Here is a 13,683-nt window from a genome sequence, read left to right as displayed (position 1 = left end):
CAGGAATAAAAACATGAAGTGTGTCACCCTTGACTAATTGCTGAGATTTACATTTAATTGACCATGACAATGTGACGAAGGTATCAAAGGAAAAAGGGACAAGAAATTAAAAAAACATTGTGACACTTTATAAACAATCAATAAAAGCAAAATAAATCTCTGCTTCTGCTTCTAAATTTCTGCTTTGCTCATTTTTAAAACAGAACCAACTGCACACAAATCAACAAAATCAAATCAAAAAGCTGAGAAAATCAAATATAGAAGAAAGAACTGAAGATAGAATATGAAATATGATTAACTCTAATGGCTTAATAATTTGGCTTTCCTCTTTGGGGATTTAAGAATAAAATAACTAACACAATAGTAGCACAGGAAGTCATTTGCTCTGAAAAGAAGACATTGAGATGAAGAGACAGAACATGAGCAGATAAAAGTGTATACAAAGACAGAGAGACAGATGCACAGACACACACACAGTCTTCTGTTTATTTGCACATACTGTACAACTATTTGAACTCAAATACCCCTCATCATTACCCTGTCTGCTTGTCTGTCATTTTGTCTGAGTGAACAGGGGTCTGTGTAAGGACAGGACGGGTGGGTTAGGACTGTCACCTGTGAGGTCAATTCATCTTGTATTGGTACAAAAAGAGAACACAATAAATTAATATATACAATTTAACCATGCTCAAAAGAGAAGTAGCACAACTAGAGAGATAAACAGGCAGGAACAGGAAAAGGAAAGGAAGTGAAAGGAAAAGGAAAGGAGAAAGAAGCAATGCACTTACATAAAGTGAGAAAAAAAAGGTATATAGAAAAACAAGAAGAGAAAAACAAGAGGCGTAGGCGCAAGAGAGACCAAACAGTAGTGGTGAAATATCGGCCACTCTATCGCCGTGGTGACAGGGGTCACTCTGGGAAAAGGAAATCAATGCTGACAGCAATGACTCACAGGTCAACACATAGCCCTTCATGAGTGTATGTTTGTCTGTTTGCATGTGTGCTTTAAGAATGAGCTTGTGTGTGTGTATATTACAATTATGCATATGCTGTGTGCACCACTGTGCTTGTACACATGCAGTACACTCAGTAGTCAGATAGTAACCAACATGAAAGCATCCAAGAGAAGCTGTCCGATTAATCGAATCAAAGGTAAGATTCAGTCCATTAAATACGAAGTTAATATTTGATGCATGGCGCAGGCAGACTGCTGCTTTTATGTCTGCCAAGTGAGCAAGGTGCTTTTTAGGACAACACTTTCAAATGCAGTAAACAACAAATGATAAACAGTTCCTCTATATTATTCTTGACTCCAAAGTACAATGAATCTGATAAAAATGAATCTGCATCAGATCCTTTTTATTTGGATATTAATTTGTATATTATAATATTTTGTACTGTATAATTTCAGTGTACCATTATTGGCTTATATGACAAGACTATGAACTTGAAAGACATGCGACTTGTTCTCCCCCAATCGTAAACATTCATGTTGCAGTGCAGCTGCAATGTGTGACAGTGAGAAGCCCCAGCACACGTAGAGGTCAGTGGCTAATAAAGGTACGCTGTGTGTGTTTTGTAGTGTTAATGTGTGTGTGTGTGTGTGTGTGTGTGTGTGTGTGTGTGTGTTTGTGTGTGTGTGTGAGTATATATGCCTTATATACCCTTGGGTTAGCAGGAGTTACGACCTGCTTACATTATTAAGGTGAGTAGTAGGCTGTGTTATGTATGCCTAAACAGCCAGTCAATTCATTACAGATGCAATCCCCTAAGTACATGAATAAGCACACAGCTTCCTCTTTCTCTGCCTCTCTGAACTGTAAAGGAGACAAAATATTGGTGTGATGCAGCCCGCTTTAGATAAATCAGAAACAGGAACAAATTAATAATAAGGAATATAACAACATTAGCTGATTAAGTATGTATGGCAGAGTGGCGGCTGTAATTTAGAGGCAGCTGGGCTGGGTGTCCAGAATAAGGTCTCATTACAGATCACAGGGTGTGTGTGTGTGTGTGTGTGTGTGTGTGTTAGTGTCCATCCTGTTAGTAATATGTCACAAGAGGTCTCAGCCTCAGCTTTATGAAAAGACCTGCAATCTATGATAATGAGGCTTATGAAGGTTATGACCACGATACATTTATTTGTTAGAGGGAAGGCTTATGTGCATATACTGTGGTCGTGCGTGTGTGCGTGCGTATTCTATTTGTAGGATACTAACACACTGTAGCTTTAAAGTAGTGGTCAGAAATTTGCAGAGTGCATGAGTGAGAGGGAAAAGCAAGAGTGAGAGGGAAAAGAGAGCACATTACACGGATGTTGCATCACATCAGTTAGTTTTCGCACTCAGTTTTAAGACAAACAGAACAGGCAAGACAATCTTATTGAAAGTGCTCTGTCTATAATAAGCGTCACTGATACTTCCGAAGTGATTGTATCTCAGGTCCCCAGTAGCAAAGGCAGGCGTGTATAAAATAGTCAAACAAATGCAGTCATTAGGGATCTGTGCAATGTTGGATACTGGAGAAAAGACGATAGCAGTAACAGATATACTGTAAAAATTATTAATACAAGCAGATATTAAAAGTGGTAACTGTAGTGGAACCTCAAATGTTAACATAATAACAGTCATTCAGAGAACTGGTTCAGTTTCTCTTCTTTTCTCAATCGTTCCTTTCCCCCAGTTTCTTTTTTGCCTTTATGTCCAGAGTCCAACATATTCACATTCTTAAGTCTCTTCCTGTCACATCCATTCTTCTTCCCAGCTTTCTTTTCTCACTTAGCATTTTCTCATTTTGTGTTTTGTTTATTTTTTTCCCCTATCTAAAAGTAGCCATCCATTTATGCAATCATTCAATTTTTTCAATCCCATCCATTCCTTTTGTCTGGAGCTAGGTCAACTGAAAGTAACAGAAGAGAAAAAACAAAAGCAGGAACACGTGCATGTGTGACTGTGAGTCACTCACAACAGAGAGCGAGGGATGGACAAAATAAGATAATCCTACTCGTGGCAATGGTGACTGGAAGGAACACACCAATGTCTTGTTCAACTATGTCCAAAACTGCATGTTCAGTGTGTATTACAAATCTTCTGTCCAAAATAATCTTGAGGCAAGTGTGAAGTGATGCAACTAAAATGATAGCTTATGAGAAAAAAAAATATTTATACAGTATATGCAGAATAGTTTACAGTGTAAAATCTTGTAAAAGTAAAGGCAAACTCTCTGTGCAGTGTGCAGCAGCATCAACAACAGTGATCCAAGACAAAATTATGAAGGGACTCAAGTGGTCTTCACATTTCAAACTCTATTGAAAGCAGCTATAAAATTTACTACTACCTCAGTTTATGGCAGAATGATTGAGAGAATTTTTAAAAACCTTACTTACAACCTAGTGAGGTGATACCAAAAGCCATAATGGCATAAAGTGTGTTTCCTGTTTTATAGACTATGCAAACCATGTGGACAATAGACTTTTACTTTTTAGAAATTTTCTCAGTTTCCAATGGAAGACGAGGCATTTTTACACTCAACAAATGGTATAATAGCAGTTTAACTAGCTAAAGATACAGTACAAAATATTAAATAATTAGAATAACTCTATCCATTTACTGATTCCTCTGCTTTTGGTTTTTGCAATTCATTGCTTGTTAAAATACCAATCATAGGTTCACAGCTGGCAAAGTGGCTCCGGCACCAGTACTGTACATTTTATTTAATTAGCAAGTGCCAAAATGATTAATCTGTTAATTTGCCGCTCAATCAGTTAAATACACTAAAGCAAATCAAACAACAATTTTGTGTTGTTCTCAAAATAAAACTGAACCCAAACAATGACCATACAGGTGAAGGGAGCCACAGTGGTCCTGGTGTATCAGATGGACTAGTTACAGTTCCATCCAGAGGCTGATATATTAACAAAGGTTTCCAAGGGCAGAGAACTACATATGTAAGTTTGGCCTTATGGCTGACCTTACAATGCACTTAGTATCCTGTACAGGGAGTAATGCTGCAGCCACTCCTACAAGCCATTTATTCCAGCTAACGACCGTCAAGCACTCATAAATCAGCATTAGGAACCTCTTTGGTTGTCTCTCTCTCTCTCCTTCTCTATCATTAAGTTTGTCCTCTCTCTAGCTCCATCCTATCCTTTGATATTTTCTCCCTCTCATGCTTTCTTGTGTTCGCCCTTGTCCACTCATTCTTACATTAAACAGCATTCATTTTGCCATCTTTAAACTTACAGCTCTTCTCCTCCTACTTACTTCCTCTTGGCCTGTTTGTACATATGTATACTCTCTATTTATCTCACTCTCTCTTTTCAAATAACTGTTTCCTCTTCATTTGTCTGTTTTGCTTTACTTTTACCTTTTCCCCCCGACCTTCCTGTTGTTTATGTATTGCTCCTCCAACCCCCTGCCATCCATCCTCTCTTACCCTCTCTTCATGAAAATTATTTTCCCTGCAGAGAAAGACACCGTCCCTGAAATGTCTAACTTGGTATTGGCACCTCTATTGATTTTAATTAAGCTAATTAGTTCATTATTCCAAAGATCAAACGGGCACATCCATTACGGCATAGAGAGAGACTGTGGATAGTGGGGGTCTGGGAAGGGTGGGGGCAGTAGAGTTAATATGGTAATGAACACAATCAGTTATCACTCACAGCAAAGTCATTAACAACAGCATTAGCATAGTCAACCATCGCAACCCCCTGACCTCCCCTGCTCTCTCTTTGTCACTCTAACTCCCACTCACCCTCCAAGCGGCTGCTGCACAAGCAAAGGTATATAAAGTGTACGCATGTGTGCAAGGAAAAAGGGAGAAAAACAAAGAGCAGGAATAATAAAGTTGACACGTTTTATTGCTGATCTGACCAGAGTTTGTACAGTTTCTCACCAGCTCTTTTTATACAGAGATCCTGCCCTGTTGCTGCTAAGCTGGTCTTTGTTTAGGGAATGTGAACCAGTTTTACTAACTAAGAAACTAGTAGCTTAATGTTTAATGTTGTAACACATATTGAAAATAACTCACTTTCAAAACTATTTCTGCGCATTTACTATATGATTCAGACTCACAGCTGTACAGCTTTACCACAAATGATTATGGTCACAGATTTAGTTTTTTGCAGCAACATGTGTGTGATGAGAAGCTGGAGGAGAAAAAGGAGACTCTCTCCTCTCCGATTTGCAGCTCAGGAAAACGAAAAGGTAACTGGTTAGTGTTGGGGTAACACTGGGGTCAGGCTGGCACAGTAAGCCTACCGTGAATGGCCAATGTATAGTGAGTGCAGCAGTCAGTACTATGTTTGTAGCAACTAATTTTTTAAAGCTAAATATCTAATTATATTTTTAATCTGTTATAGCAAATACAGTTGGGTGCCAACTTCTGCATCCCCTTATTTTAAAATAGCAAAAAGTAATACAAAGACTTTTTTTCCCATCAACATCATATTAAATGCACAATTAGCTAGTACAAATATTCCTTCTACAGAATTTAAAATGTAATTTAATTACATTTTCATTATTCTATTATAACTTATTTATACACTTCTTGACCATTTTTGGCACTTCTGAAGATGAAAAGAACATTAACAAATTGTGTATTAAATATTATGTTGATTTTTTTAAAATAAGAGGATGCAAATTTTTGCAGCTAAATGTCACATACATCAGTAAGGCTAATAAAAATGCCATCACTGAGCTGATTGGGAAAAGGGTATATGTATACTGTCACTGCTTATTAAGAGATCCAAGCTGATCTTGCTGCATCTGTGTTTGTGGCTCTAACAAACCAAGTTGTGGTCATTCTAAGAGAACTGTTATATTTCCAAAGAAGTTCCTCTTTTGGAATGTTAATTCTTCATCTATGACATTATTACTTGAGTGCTACTACACACAGCGCTCCACATGACACGGAAATGTATACTCTTATTAACATAGATTAAGTCACAAGAAGACTTTTCTCATTTGGTTCCAGAGTCCTGCGATTTTAATAGCCCCTGTTCTGTGGTTTATGGGGAACATCCTAAATAGTCACTGTGAATCACACGAAAAGAACTTCTATTTTCAGCTGTGACTCTTATTTCAGAAAATATATAATCAACACTTGTTACAACCTACTTGTTCTCTACACAGGCTAAGCAAAAATAATTTAGGTCGTATTTTTTAACACTGTATTTTAAGAATAAGAAAAATTAAAAAGGCAAAGGAGATACTTCCATTTTTAGCTGCAGCACAACATAATACACAAATCTCCAGTGCAGTGTTTAGAAAATAGGTTTACTATGTTTTGTCTATGCCTGGCATAGTAATAATTTCAAATTTGTAAACACTGCTAAATATTATACAAGATGTCAGTGAAATTGCTTGCATAAAAAGTATGTTTAAGTGTTATATTTTAATTCAAGTAAAAAATGTTCGCTTTTTTTCAAACCACTTAAGAACTTCTAAGCATCTCTTTGAACTTCAGATCTTTTGGCATGATTGAGTTAAACCTTAGCTAAAGTTCAGTGAACTCACTTAGGTTTTGAAAGTGACAAAACTAGCATTTTACTAGGTTTTAAAGTCAAAACACATTGAGATAACATTTAATTGTAGTAGAAAAATTAATGGCAAGTTTTATGTTTTATTCTACTGTATATGTAATGCAAATTCTAACAACATGGTGAGATGACAGATGAGTGGATTAAAAGCAGGGCCAGTGATCCCAAATGATCCCTACTGATCTTTTAGGAGCTACGTTGATCTTCCTCAGGACTTCAAAGTCACCCATAATGCTATGCAGGCCCTGGACCAACTCTGGGAATTCAAATGTATACCAAGCAGACACACATGCAGATTTACACAATTTGACCATAATCTACAAACAAAGTGTGCCAAACCTAAAGGCAGACTGAACAAACAAAGAAAAAAACTCAAGAATCCAAGATGTCTAATTATGGACAAAAGAAACTGATTTGTGACTTTTTGATGTTTGATCCCATTACATAAAAGTCTAACAGTGACCAAAAGACAAATTGACACCAGAAAAGCCTTAATTATTTTCTGTAAGTTCTTTACTTGGCAAACCCTCTGCAAAACAAGAGCGATAGCTTTCTCCATCCTCTAATCAACACTGAAACCTAAAGTTGGCAACTAGCTGTCTTCAAGCAAAACACAGTTGTTCCAGAACTACCCTTGTGCTGTATGGAATTAAGCAAGAGCTTGAAACATTTGGAAAAGACTGCACTACGTTATATGAATACTAACCCTTATGGTGCTAAAATGACCAACGAGATTGAAGAAATGCCTATATGGGAAGTTTATTGATAAATTCAACACTCCTTGGTACTAGTAATATGTGTTTTGTTGTAATTGAGTGAAACAAAGACCTTTCAGCATTTTTCATACACCGTTTTTCTCCAACTGGGAAAAAACTACTGTACAGTGTATCTACATCTTTGAAAAATTAAGAGGATGGACTCTTTTATTTGACAATATGTAGCCACGCCTTCCTTGATTTTCAATATAAAGACATCAGAATATAGAGAATTATCTAGAGTTTACATTGCATTTCTAATGTACTAAGTAAGGTATGATCCAGCTGGGGCACCAGTTTAGTGACATTTACCAAGTCAAGCCAACAGTTTTTCTTTGGTTACTAATAGAAGAGAAGGTAAACGGGTTAAGTAATTTACGTAAAAAATGAAGGACTATAACCCTCTTAAAGGATACTACAGGTTAAACCTGATGTTCAGTCTTATTCACATAGCACTGTTTGAACACTGTGTGTATTTTATGTGGCTAACATGATGTCTATGGATGACAAATAGACAACAGTTTAACTGCAGCTGTCTAGAATAAAGAAAACAAGCCTTGGATTTCATGATATTATGACCACAAAACAAACTCTATTTTGGGTCCATTACAGTTCAACCCTATTGTGCATCAACAAGACCATATACTTTGATTCAATCAGGCATTACCCGAGCTCCTATTACAGAGCTCATTGCATCGTTTACATGGTGGAACGGTCCATAAGTAGCTCTAAATGCTCTTCATTTGATTGGATTTCACATTATGGACATCAGAGCAGAAACACACTGTTGTCCCCTGACTACCCTAATAGACTGTTGAGTGAGGGAGTCCATTTGTTTGTGTTTGTTTACCAATCTAGACCCTAAAAACATACAAAATAGCATAAACAGACAGTGAGAGCATCGTTTAAGATGGGTGAAAATGGAGATTCAAAAGCTTGAAAGATAGCAGAGCACAGCAACAATTTATGACATTCCCTCATGCTGTGTCTCTTTGGCTGCCGAAATAAGCTGTTATGACATATAGGGGAAAAAAGTGTAACTCAATGAACTGAAGGAATCTTCAATTAAAACAACATAATCTAATCACTTTTGCACATTCGTTCTCTTCCTACTCTTCCTTAGCAGTATGTTTTTTTTTTATCAGCGAGAGAGAAAAATAAATTGTTACTGTGCCTAAAATTCCAATGCTGATAAAAACACATCTAAAAACTAATAAAGGTCTTGCTCATTTTCCTTAATCAATATATATATTATGCTACCGTTTGCAAAGAATAAAATATTGTACAGTCTAAGGCATGAAAGAGAAACATACCAGAAACTATATTAGTTTTGTTGTTGCTAAAGCAATGCTTAAGAAAACTAAGTTTTAAATTGATGAAAGCAAAACAAACTGACAGCTTTAGGTATTGAGAAATGCAAAAGCTTTGTTTTGTAGTGACCTTTGCGACCAGTATAGAGAGTACACAAAGCTAGGCCTCTGACCTTCTCTATAATAGCAGATAAGTACTTTCATGTATAATAGTCCATAATTACTTTTCTATCTGCAAAATCCTCTCAGAAGAGCGAATATTGATAGAAGCCAGGCCATTACTGAAATGGAACAATACCTTAAGGTCACTACATCAAGTGGGGATGATGTCTTTATAGTCCTGTCTTGCTGATAATTTCTGGTTTCTTCCAGAAAATAGATGGGCCACAAACTTAAAATATAATTATACAGGACCTTCTCTGCTTGACTCATTTTTCAGTTTACATGCAGCTTATCTAGAAATGTATTGTGATTAAGATTAAAAACAGAAATACTAGTAGTACAGTTCCATGTCCATGCTAATTGCTTTACATGTGATACTATTTTGTCCAAACAAGAGCAGATTTTCATTTACTTAACTGTTAACTAACCAAATTCAGCATGATTTCAAACCAGAGGCCTTGGTCCTGAGTAGAGTACATAAGCAAAGGATTTGAGGCACAGAAAAGAGAAAGCCATGATCTACAATTCTTTCTCTCGCCCGCTTGTTTTCTCATTTTTTAATAAATTCTAACTACTATTGTGATAGGAATTTTACAATGACAAAAGTTATGTTTGCTGGATATGTGTGTTTAGTCAGTGTAGGAGTAGGAATGTCTTTCCATTGACATATAGTTGCAAACAAAAGTTTACGTACACTCACCATGGACATGACTTTCAAAGCAAAATTGGGCTTTAAATTATTTCTTTAAACTGTTTTTTCTTGTTGCTGTTGTTGTTGTTAAGGCAGAGTAATTGAACAGTATTCAACTCTCTTCTATTCTATTCACTGCAAAACACAATGCTGCTCTGGTTATTACAGAATACTAAATAAATATATTAAATTAATATTCCTCGGTAAACCCCAGGAATATTAATTTAGGTAATTTGAATGCATGCACATTTTATATAGTATATCCGAAGGAAATAAGTTGGGTTAGTACTAAAAAATGCACGCTGTAAATCTTCATTGCAACATTTTTCCCCACAGTGATTACATTGTGAAATATGTCTTTAACAATATTCTAAACCTCTTTATGAACTGACACCCTTTATCATAGTTACTATTTCTTGAAGACACAGCATTTATTGGGTAAATGAATATCATAAAGATTACTTTCTAATATACAGATGAACAGTGACAGCCATACAAGTTAATGAACATTTTAAGGCCTTACGTCCAAAATAGGATCAGAGGTGGATAGCTTCATTCCCCCGCTGTAAAACTTGTGCTCTGCCTCTTTCTGTAGTTCCTCAATGGTCTGAGCCAGCACCTGGTTCTGGTCTGCAAAGTCATTCACATAAGACTGCAGGAAATCCACTTTCTTCTGAAAGGATAACAGCACAGCAGGATGAAACTGAGGTTTAATCGTTGTGTTTTAACAAGTTGACAGCAGAATAAATCAGTTTGTATACATAAAATATACATAAAATGTAATGCTGAATTACAGTATAGCAAGGGGCACTAGTAATAGTGTTTGAGGTCCAGCAACGTACAAGCACACAAGGGCTTGATTTGCCAAAATTAAACAGATGAATGAAAGAAAAAGTCTCACAGGGAAACGTGAGCACTTCCTAGACAAACAGGATACTAAAAATGTATCTTTTATTTAGTTTGATCTAACACTTATAGCTTTAGGGATTCTTCATGGATGGTAAGTCAGTAATCTCAAGTGATTGTTTTACTATGTAAAAAAAACATACATCGGAAGACATCTATTTGTAAGTGTGGTGGTGACATCCACCGCCGATGTATGACAGTAACATCAAGCAGCTGATCATGCTTTTAAATCAGATTTATTACCTGGTGTCATGATTTTATTTTTGCTCACTCTGCCTACATTTAGCTAACTATTTGTCTATTATAACGTAAGGTTGTTTGTTAGTAAGACGTTGTTGCACCGTTTCAATACCGTTATCTACAACCCCACTTCAAAAAAAGTTGGGACGATGTGTAAAACGTAAATAAAAACAGAATGCAATGATTTGCAAATCTCTTCAATCCATATTCTATTTACAATAGAACATAAACAACTTATCAGATGTTGAAACTGAGACATTTTACCATTTCATGGAAAATATTAGCTCATTTTGACTGGCCTGCCTCCGGTCCAGACCTTTCAACAGTAGAAAACATTTGGCGCATCATAAAACGAAAACTCCGGCAACAAAGGCCCAGGACTGTTGAGCAGCTAGAATCCTGCGTCAGACAAGAAAAGGGACAACATTCCTTTCCTAAAACTCCAGCAACTGGTCTCCTCACTTCCCAGACATTTACAGACAGCCGTAAAAGAAGAGGGGATGCTACACAATGGTAAACAACACTCTGTTCCTACTTCTTTTAAGATGTGTTGCTTCCATCAAATTCAAGAGGAGCTGATATTTTCCATGAAATAATAGAATTTCTCAGTTTCAACATCTGATATGTTGTTTAAGTTCTATTGTGAATAAAATATGGGTTGATGAGATTTGCAAATCATTGCATTCTGTTTTTATTTACGTTATTTTTTCCATTTTGCCAACTTTTTGAATTGGGGTTGTACTTTAAGAATCACATTCATAAGGGCTATTTACATGATTGTGAAATCGAAATATTTGCTTCCAAAACATCTATATAAAACTTACCCTACTAGACCTGTAGGTGATACTCAGCTTTCATGACAGCCCACCTAGGATTCACAATAGATGAGCTCTTAACTACAATATTAGAAAGGGATACTTCATGGCCAGGCTAGGTTGGTAGTTGATCAGAGGTTAAGCCAGGGTCAGAAAGATATTCCCTGTTGCTGCTTTGTGTTTGAAAGATTAATTAAATCCTTTGTGTTGCTCCCTTTGTAAACTCGTTTAGGTCAGTCTTTTTTCTAGGATAACAACGTAGGGTTTGCACTTTACAGCGGTTGTACAGCCAGATAACCTAAACATACTGTCTAATGACTGCAGTTCTGATGAAGTAAGTACCACTGAAATTCAGAATGATTTGACCTTAAAGCAGGACCTGTACATCTGTGTTCATAAATGCTTGTCTCCTTGAGACAAAAAAGACAACAAGCAGTTTATATCATCCCTTGCATAATATAATACTGATATTTAGCTTTAAAGAAAGTAAGTTCACAAGTATGGTAAATTAAATTTTAAGATCACATTTTGTGTGTGTGGCCTTAAAAAGCAGCCCATATATAAAGCTGATTAGCATGTTGGTTCACTGAATTCCAGCTTTAGAACAGCTATTAGTGATGCCTTCCTTAAAGCATAAGGAAAAAACTTGTATGAATTGTTTTACTGGGAGGTTGTTTAAGTGTTTTAACATTTTAGGAAACATCATAAACCTAGAATGGATTCATGGACAAATGGGCGCTGTATTTTCAATGGGCAAGCTTTATGATTAACTGTCCAAATCAACCTTTAGGACTTGGGAGCTCCTGGGTTTTAAACGTATAACCTTGTTAAGCAGGCCCTTGACTGGGGCCGGCTGACCGAAACCCATCTCTGAAACCTTGTTACACTTGCTTTGATGCACAGCCCAGCTCACGCAGGCTACATTCTGTACCTAAATGATGTCACATGACAATCCTGATGATTAGAAACCTCTATTTTTTAAATATGAGTGTGGATCTGTGTTCCTGATCTCTGTTGCTCAGATGGAAACATAATGCAATTTGCCACCTGTTACAAGTGCTGTGGCTTTATGAAAGCACCCCTGTGCTTCCTCCTGTCATTTGTCTGACAAGACGGAGGTCATCTTCTGATGCGAGAGTCATGGTGGACAGGATGCTCTCTGATTTGTATTGGGCAGATGATAACCTAATGACAATAGATGTCGGCAGAAAACTGCACATCCTGACTTTGAGTCTGAATGGGGTCCTGTTTTAAAACCATAATTTATATTGTTGACTTCATGAGTACAATCCAGGACCCAGAACCATGAAGGGTACCTAAGGAAGCTGAACAGTGTCCCTGGTAAAATAAAGAATTTGGTTTAGTGTTTATTTATTCACTGCAATTCAGTTTCACAAATAACACTCTTACATGGTCATAATAACAATAATGGGATTCAAACTCTTAACAATACAGAGACTGAACTCTAAAACCAGCACCTAGCACACTATTGATACCTGTACAGTACCAGTCACGCTGCAATATACATGTAATTATGGAGTGAGCATCCAAAATATAAACAAAGCAAAATATATTGTACATTTTCGATATTTCAAAGGGTGCTGCTGCCTCAGAGCTAGAAGGTCCCAAACTCGAATCTCTGACCAGCTGCAGCCTCCCTGTTCGCCACATACTTGTGTAAATCTACTCACTTGCAGCAGTTCTTCTCTGCTTATAGTGGCGTCCATCTCCAGACACCTCAGCCTCTGCTCGTGCAGTCCCATCATCTCATTCAGAAGATGTTTGATGCTGTTGGTGTCAGTCGCGGGATTGTGAATGACTTCTTTCATACCCGTTTCTCCCGACAGAGGCAGGAGGTTGAAAGTATCACTACCCTGTGACCGCAGTCTAGAGTTTTTTCCTGACTCTGGTGTTGTCTTTTCTTGCATTGCTCAAATAAAGCTTTTACGCTGTGTATGAAACAAACCGCAGCTAACTAGTTAGCTAACAGTGATAATCACTGCTCGTCTATCTGGTTAAACCTCTGCACTGCTTTATTCATCATTAGGCAACTGCAAAGGAAGCAAAAAAAAAGTCGAATGTCCGGCATTTTAAGTTAATTCCAAACATTATCTGTGTTACTTTATGTGAGTTACCGTGCCATCACAGATAATTGTGTTGCTGCGTGCCGTTACTACAACAGCAAACTGTGAATATATCATTTCCACACAGACGACGTTTGCCGCTGCGTTGGCGCTGCTTGATGCGATTGGCTTATTTCAAC

At 37.0% G+C, this 13,683-nt stretch overlaps 1 protein-coding gene across 2 annotated transcripts in view; it reads right to left on the bottom strand.

Moving 5' to 3' along the window:
* Positions 1-13,598, bottom strand: part of LOC137104973 (trichohyalin-like) — an 84,288-nt gene extending 70,690 nt beyond the window's left edge. For both annotated transcript variants that reach the window (XM_067486894.1, XM_067486896.1), the window contains exons 1-2: positions 13,112-13,598; positions 9,983-10,132 (exon numbers count right to left, since the gene is read on the bottom strand). In XM_067486894.1, the coding sequence (XP_067342995.1) occupies positions 9,983-10,132; positions 13,112-13,348 (387 nt within the window). In that variant the 5' untranslated portion in view covers positions 13,349-13,598. The remainder of the gene's footprint in view (positions 1-9,982; positions 10,133-13,111) is intronic.
* Between the last annotated feature and the right edge of the window lie 85 nt (positions 13,599-13,683).

The sequence above is a fragment of the Channa argus genome, chromosome 19, assembly GCF_033026475.1.
Source record: "Channa argus isolate prfri chromosome 19, Channa argus male v1.0, whole genome shotgun sequence".
Classification (NCBI taxonomy): Eukaryota; Metazoa; Chordata; class Actinopteri; order Anabantiformes; family Channidae; genus Channa; species Channa argus.
Note: the sequence above shows the minus strand (reverse complement) of the source record. Positions and strands in the feature narration are given on the sequence as shown.